The 8273-nt window shown below is 43.6% G+C and overlaps 1 protein-coding gene across 11 annotated transcripts in view; it reads right to left on the bottom strand.

The window, feature by feature from the left end:
* Positions 1-6760: 6760 nt before the first annotated feature.
* LOC111849733 (receptor-type tyrosine-protein phosphatase mu-like) overlaps positions 6761-8273 on the bottom strand; it is a 153550-nt gene continuing 152037 nt past the window's right edge. For all 11 annotated transcript variants that reach the window (XM_023822844.2, XM_023822845.2, XM_023822846.2 and 8 more), the window contains 2 exons: positions 7839-7974; positions 6761-7623 (listed from right to left, as the gene is read on the bottom strand). In XM_023822844.2, the coding sequence (XP_023678612.1) occupies positions 7570-7623; positions 7839-7974 (190 nt within the window). In that variant the 3' untranslated portion in view covers positions 6761-7569. The remainder of the gene's footprint in view (positions 7624-7838; positions 7975-8273) is intronic.

The raw sequence follows: 8273 nt of genomic DNA, 5'->3' as shown, positions 1-8273 counted from the left end.
TACTCCGGTTTCCCCCCATAGTCCAAAGACATGCTGAGGCTAATTGGAGTTACTAAATTGCACATAGGTGTGCATCTGTGAGTGAGTGGTGTGTGAGTGTGCCCTGTGATGGGCTGGCCCCCCATCCTGGGTTGTTCCCCACCTCATGACCGTAGCTTCCGAGATATGCTTCTGGGTCGCGGGGGATCCGGAGCCTAAGCAGTTTGGAAAATAGATGGATGAAAAACCGGCATCTGGCCAAATGTTTCGCCCGTCATCTGAAGCAATGGTGATTATTGCGCATGCACAATATAATAATGCGATATCGCCCAGGAGAAGAAACCATGGTCCACAGACAGGATGTTGGGCGGCCAAGACTCCTCGATGTAAATGAGGGTTTTCCCATTTGCACCTAGTACCGAATGTTGCTTACCATTTAAAAAAAAAAAAAAAAAAAAAAAAAAAAAAAAAACATCCACCAGCAGAGGGAAGCATAACCAAATAAAAGGCAATACGTTACAAAATCATGAAACATACCAGAATGATTACTTCTCCTTTGTCTGACATTATCTACTGGTTTAGGATATACAAGTATATATTTTCAATATACAAGTATTTTGCTCATGACTAGTAGTTAACTCTTCCATTTTTTGCTTGGTTGCTTAGTTACTGTCGTTTTAATGTTTGAATGGCCTTGCCCAGGTAAGTTGTAGTTGAAGATTTAAATTGTTAATAACAAAGTTTATGTATAAAAATATAGCGACCATTCCTAAGAAACTGTGCAGAATGAATTTGTTTTCCCCATAGATTTCACATCTTCTAGGACTTTGCCTCTTTTCCGCTAAGAGGTAAGCACCTGGGTGTGCTTATCTAATCTCCCCTGTAACGATACTTTAAATATGTTCATATGATTGAAGTTAAGAGCCTTTGATTTTAACAAGTCGCTGTTACTTGTTCAACAGCAAAGTAGATGGAAGGTGGAGACTGAGAGCAGTTAATAAGGAGGTATTTTTAATGACTGCTTTCATGGTTGGATCCATCTAGATGTAATTGAAGGCAGCAGGTCTGAATGGCCTCATTATACTGCCCGCGGTTCCCTGTCTGGACTCTCCGTGTTTCTCCAGCACAGACGAAGCTGTTCGCACTATAGACAAGACTGGCATCCTGCTGGAGTTGCTACCTGTCCTGTATATTGCTGGATCATCTTGTAAATTATGGGATCATGCCATATTGAAGAAGAAATTATTTTATCGTCGGGGGATGAACCCTGCGTTCTGTATTTCTTTATTCCGAAAGCGACAGCACTACACCTCACTACAGCTTTGGGAGAAGGGGAAAGTGAAGAAAAAGAACATTGGCTAGAATTATTGTACAGCGTCAGTCTCTGCCTGGTTTAACCCGCTTGCCAACCCACTTGCCATCAGTCACCAGGCAGTGACTGATGGAAGCAGTGGCATCGGCATATTGGGCCCTCCAATCCAGACCAATCCAGTTATGTATGAAATTATTTAGTGAAAGGGGCCCTTGGAATCATCCTAACTACACCCCCTTTATGGCACCCCCTGGATGGATGAGTTTCACTCCACTACAAAAAGAGGGTTAGCAGAGGGGGTCACTGTGCACTTCAATGAGGAATGGGGTCTGTGAGAGAAAGGGGGGTCTGGGCAACACCAAGGGGGCCCTCGACAGGCACACGCTGATTTATAAAACCCTTTGGAGAAAGTGTTCGCATTTCTGGTGGCTTTGACAATAGCAACAGAGAGTCTATGAATGTCTAACTGAAAAGGCTCCCTTTCTGGCCTGTATCATTAACACTTTTATTGCCTTTTCAGACCAACACAGACATGCATGGTTGGTCATTTAAGAGCCGCACTCCCCCCTGTCTAGTCTGGTGCATCGAGTCTTAATGATATGCCAGGCGTCATTTTACTTTCTTAACATAATTGTCGTGGTACAAAGGCATGTAAATGCCCCCTAACCTTGTTATTGAGTACTTTATGGATATAACTTCTGAAATCCATCTTCCGGTCACCTGTCTGGCTCAGCGTTCAGGGCACCTTGTGATTTGCTTCTTCCTATGCAGAAATTGGTCCAGTAGTTCAAATAAGTAAGAATCTGAAGAACCACCCGACGCACAGTAGAATGCGTTTAAAAACGTATAATGCTCAGCTTGGAGTGCATTAACCTGCATATACCACATTTACCACCCATTTGACTTGCACATTTTTTTCTCAAAGGCATTATTTTCACGTTTACGAAATGAAAACATTTATTAGAACATTCTTCTGCCAGCGATTAAATATTTCATTTAGATATGACCCAAGCCACCGTCGTCGATTGAAAAATTGTTTGTTAAAGTCAGATGTTAGTTTGCAAAAAATAAGTCCTTAGAAATTGCCCATTGCTAAACCCAAAGACCAGTCTTTAGGTACAGACATGTAAGCCAAATGTGTAGTTAATGCACTATAAATTCGGCATCATACAGAGTCTGCCCAAGGCTGCAGAAAGCAGGAGTACACCATGGACGAGATGCCGATCTGTCACAGGGCATGCACTTTCACACAAAGGATTATTAAGTATAATAAAATCACTGGAGAACAGCAGCGTCGGTGAATGGACTGATCAACAATGATCATTCAAGATAATTCATGATATTTCAAGGCTTGCAGAATGCTGACTTGGGCCTAAATGAGCCACCCAACAATGCAATAAATGCTGTGCAATGCCTGGAAGAGAAAACTGGTAAATATAAGCTATATTGACCCTGGTGTCATGACCACACTTAGGTAATAGAGCAGGATTCGTGATTAATTAAAGGTCATTCTCCTTGCTTGCAATGACAGCCAAGCAGACATTTAAAAAGCACTCAGTATGGCTCAGTCAGCATTGTTCTCGCTGACAGCAGTAATGAGAACACCCAGCGGGTCTGTGATCTGACATCCCGTTAATACAGCTTGTCCGCATTCTCGCCATTCCTGAGTCACACCAGGCTAAGCCCGATCTGGCCCAGCGTGTTCTGTATAGCCACCAGCCCGTCTCCGACTTTTCAATTCCGTCTAAAATTTTGAAGCGTTATGTTGTTCAGAAGCTGTGTGTCTCCCTGCAATGAAACGGGATCAGTGTGATGCCTCGGCATGTTTTCTGACAGGATGGTGGCGACGAAACGCTCTTTGGCGTACGGGGGACTCACTTCTCTCTTCTCACATTGAGGTTCTCACATCTCTGGACCTAAGTGCTGCTCTAGACTCCACTGATCACCATATTCTCTTGGACAGTCTATAAAATCAGTGTTTTTTTGTTTTTTTGTTTGCCAGTACACGTGGACAGTTGTCCATCTGACAGATGTCAGCTTTTAGTAAAGGACGAACCGCCAAAATACTCAGCGGTCAGGTAAGCGGAACTCCACAATAACCCAGCCTGGGCTCACTGCTCTCTGCCATAAATATACCTGAGGATATTATTCACCAGCATGGTGTCAATCAGCGTTGCTATGCCGACGATACGCGGCTCCGTGTGGAATATTTCAGCTTTCAAACGCTGGAACCTGTAAAGGGACAGGACAGGCTGGATGACACCGCTTCCGCCTGCAGAATTCCGATAAGACGTAAACGGCCAGCAGGCCGCTAATTCACTCCGACACACATTCCCAGACTTTTAGACGTATATGGATGCTGTCGGCCTCCATGAAATGCCTGTATAAAAGACTGTTGATGATCGCTAGAGCCTTACGTTAAAATATTTCTAAAGTGTCTTTCAGGCCTCAGTCAGGAAAGTTCTGTGTGAACAATTCAGAAAAGCTCATCCGTACGTTCATTACATTAGACTCTCTGCTATCTGGCTGTGAGAAATGTTTTCCTTCGACTGGAGAAAAAAAGCTCAACTGTAGAATGCTTTACTAAATTTAAAGCACATGAACCTGTTTGGGTGAGATGAAGGTCTCACAGCTCTGGGTTTGCAGGTTCAGATCTCACCCCGGCTCCGTTTGTGTGACATGTGAATTTCCCCTCTCATTTGGCTGAACTGGTGTTTCTAAATTGTCCCGTGTGTGTCCAGCCCCTCTTTCCTACCTCCTGTAGTGGGTAAGTGGTTAGAAGATGCATGAACATGTAATTGCCGTCTTTGTCACCCGATCACCAGAAGCTTGTCAGATATAGAGCTGAATGTAAAATAGCAATTTCACCCCCAAATCTTTCACCAGGGCTGTACTGGTGAATCTTAGCCGACTACTTGTCTGGTGTCCTCTTCTTAGTGGCTTTGTTCAAAGGATGCCAGTGATCATTAAAGATGAGCCAGCCGTTGCTTCTCCTGCAGAGTTCCAGGTTTATATATAATATCATGCTTATAAAAATACACTCAGAATAATTGAAAAGGCTAGTGATGGTCACTTCACTTTCATCATTCCATAAATCTTGTGGTTGCCAATAATCATTTAATATAGAATTGCTGTGTGTGTGCATGCAAGAATATTACACAATGCGATCTGTACTGTGAGTGTGACATTGATTTCCTAATAACCGACTCACCAAGTCAGTGTGAAGAAACAAACCATAATACCAAAGTGGTTACCTGTTGCTAGGAAATAACACCCCGAGTTCTTGGACCATCTTTTATGAGTTTTTTGTGTGATTTCACTGATGTTTCTTATCAGGATATTTTAGGCCTGGGAGAAATGGATCTCCGCCCGAAGCCCAGAAGCCCGTCGGGGGAGGGGAGCAGCCGTGGATTACCTTCATCGATTCTGCATGGCCGATACGCGTCTTCTGTGGGTCACATGACCACCCAATTTTATAAAACAGGTGAAGACAGAAACTTGAATACGATGTGAGTGGTTTCTGGACTTTTCTTTTTATAGCCATGTGATGTGTGCCCACTTTATTCACACACGTCTGTACAAGTGGGCACTACAGTACCCATAATGCTTTATGCTTTACAACGTCAACCCATGCAAATATGAGCTGTTAATTGTATAAGATGAGATTGGGGGGGGGGGGGGGGGACTGAGTTCACTTTAAATATACAAAACCCCTCATACTGAAGGTTATAAACAGTCTGATTTCCTTTCTTGGCGATAGACTGCAAAACGTTATGGACTAAACTACAAACTCCTTTGAATTTCTTTCCAGGATTAAAATTTTTTTTTTTTTGCTTAAAATTTGAAGCTTCTTGTTCTTCTGAATTAGCCGGGATTGTAACTGAAAGCTAGTTTGGGATCCGCATCAGCGTATGTAAAGACAGAAGACTTCAAAGGCTGGCAAAAGCATTAAATCTGAATATACTGGGAATCACGGATGCTGCTCTCACTTTACAATCCTGGAGATTTGTCACTTTTAAGCCTTAAGCATTCAGTTCTGGTGTGCTGATTTAGAGAGGTGGGGGTAAAATCCCAAATAGAGTAAGATTCCCTCTCTGTTGGCATTCTGCTGGAGTGACCCTCACTTTGTCTGACCAAAGCCATCTGCTTAATGGCTATTGATCAGGTCCTAAAGCTGATGGAACGGTATGAAAATGACCACGAAAATTCAGCATCCATATGGTGTTAGGGGCAGGGGGGGGGGGGGGGGATTCAGGAATCCACTGCTTTAAGACCTGCAGAGATGAGTCTGAGAATGGCCTGAAGATTCACCAGCATACAATGCAAGAATGTTGTATAATGGTGGTCTACACTGGCAGTGGACAGGAGAATTTACACAAGACTGATCTGGAAGTTTTGTGGTCAGATGGAACTTTTTTTGGCCAAAGCTTTAAACTCCATGTGTGGCAGAAGTCAGAGAAGTAAGAATACAGCGAGGTAGGGGGACAGCGGGCTCCTGCTGTGACAGCAGGCACCGCATATTCAGCTGGATCTAGGGGAAAAAAAATTGTAGGGAGGTAGTGCAAGTGAATTCTGTCAGCTACAGCAACAGAACTTTGGGAGGAAGTTCACCTTTCAGCAGGAAAATAATGTGAGCACAGGGCCAAGTGACACTGGTGCAGCTCCGCAGGGGCAGTCCTGACCTGGTGAGCATCTGGGGGTCTGTCCAAACAATCAGAACGACAGAGAGCAGGAGGAGTGGGGAACAGCGAGCAGAGCTGGAAAACACACACGATAACATCACGGCAAGGGGGGACGCTGATGAGCCGGCCTGCCTGGGTCTGGAGGGCCGTGTTGTTCACACTATGTGACGGTAAGTCACAAATTTTACATTTGTATTGTGTGAAGTCAGCATTCCAGTTTACAGTTCAAATATTTGCAAATCTAAAAATTTGTTAGCTTGAGCTTAACCACGTGTAAATTCAATTAGATGAAGCCTGATTAGCACTAATGACAGTCGCAAATTTAATTTTGCTAGATAAAACAGGGAGGTTGTTTCTTAATGGAGTCCTGCGCTCCCTGGTGGCTGTGAAAGATAAGGCAAGTAAACTCTAACGTAGTCCATCCATCCAGCTTCCATTAGCTTATCCAGTACAAGTGTCACAGTGAGCCTGGCAGGAAACACTCTAGAAGAGACTCCACTCAATCAGTCCAAGTATTTCTGTGGATATTAGTGATTAGTTACAGACTTTCCATCTTCAAAAAGTGACAGATTGATTCCATATCCGATAAGCTAAAACATTTTCTAAGTTTACATAAAATTACATATGACTGTTTTACAAAACATGGTGTTAAAACATGGTGTTGGATGGTGTTAAAAAAATCAAATGAGAATATACTCTGCAATTCAGAGAATTCAGTGTGTCAGACAATCAGAAGACTCAGCTGTGAATATCGCAATAGACTCATACTTACATTTTAAGTGGCAGGTTATTTAAAATATTTTTTTTATTGAGGAAATAGCTCAAAACACCAATAATGGCAGATATATATGTATTTGTAAATTCCATACAAGATAAACAAAAAGCTAACAATATCTGTTCAACAAATCAAACCAAAATACATGATTGTCACTCAATGTGCTTCACAAAAGGTACTCCGAATGAATAAATAATCTACAGAACTCAAACTATTTACAGTATAAACAAATGGTGACAGAAACTGGAGCGTTTAACATTTAAAAAAAAAGAGAGATTGACTTTGGATCTCTGGATGGAACACAGCTTGAGCAGGATCTGGACCCCCCCCCCCCCCTCCGAGTGCCGCCAGTGGGGGTGGGGGCTTCTCGCGTGATGGGACGACACTTGTAGAGATTACAGCACGACACAAAACATCTAGGGTTCCGGATTCTTTACCAGGTAACTTCAGCTACATCATACTGCTCGTGTCAAGGAAACACAATAACCAAGTAGACAAATGCACACATTAGACTACACTGCATTCCCCACAAAAAAAAGGTTTTAAAAAAATCAGGCGTTTCATCCACTGAGGACAAAGGCAACGACCAAAGTCACAGGCAAGAAGAGTGTTTTTTTTTTTGTTTTTTGTTTTAAGTATGAGTTGGACAAATAACTCATAAACACTGTGCTCCTGCTGCTGGATGATGGGGTGGGTGGGTAAATACAAATGGAGGGACAGAACGCCCCCCCCCTTCCCCGGGTAGCCGTCACCGAAAGAAGCCAGTCCATACAAGTGTCCCCTGGGTCCTGCCCCCATCCAGGAAGCAGTGTCCAGGCCCTTTAACCAGAATTCAAGTATTCCAGTGCGACCTCGTAGCAGAACTTGTACTGATCCTAGAAAAAGAAAAGTATGAAGAGCAGATAAGTGTGAAAGCAGGCTTCTCACGTCAACATTAAGCCCAAAATGATTATTAATGCTCCGCATCCTGTTTATGGATCCATGTATCGATCAACACCACAAGGTCAAAGCGAACATCAAGCCAAATCTCAATATGCTTGTTATTTCAGGAACCAGCTCAGGCTGCATGGTGCGGAGGCGGTCGGCTTACCAGCAGGTCCACCATGTTGGGCTTGTTGTTCCTCAACGTTTTGACGGCGTGGAACACATCCACCGAGCGCTGGTGACGTAGCATCTCGCAGACTATGCTGATGGCACAGAATGTGCCGCTGCGGCCTCCCCCGTTCCTGGTGGGGGGGTGGTATAGGGTCAAGGCTCAGCACCTTTTACACATTTCATTCTTTATATAAATGGAGACAGCCAGTACTAGCCCCAGACAGTAGAGGGCGCTCTTTCTCACATCGTGATAACTCCTTGCAGCGATCTCACTGTGATTGTGAACATTTTCAGAAGTACTAATTTTGTTTTTAATTCAGAAATACAGATTAATCATCTATCTTCCAACTGCTCATCCAGTGCAGATGGGTCTGGAGCCTGTCCCAGACAGGATTGGTAAGAAGGCAGGGGGGCATCCTGGACAGGATGT

The sequence above is a fragment of the Paramormyrops kingsleyae genome, chromosome 4 (assembly GCF_048594095.1).
Source record: "Paramormyrops kingsleyae isolate MSU_618 chromosome 4, PKINGS_0.4, whole genome shotgun sequence".
NCBI lineage: Eukaryota > Metazoa > Chordata > Actinopteri > Osteoglossiformes > Mormyridae > Paramormyrops > Paramormyrops kingsleyae.
Note: the sequence above shows the minus strand (reverse complement) of the source record. Positions and strands in the feature narration are given on the sequence as shown.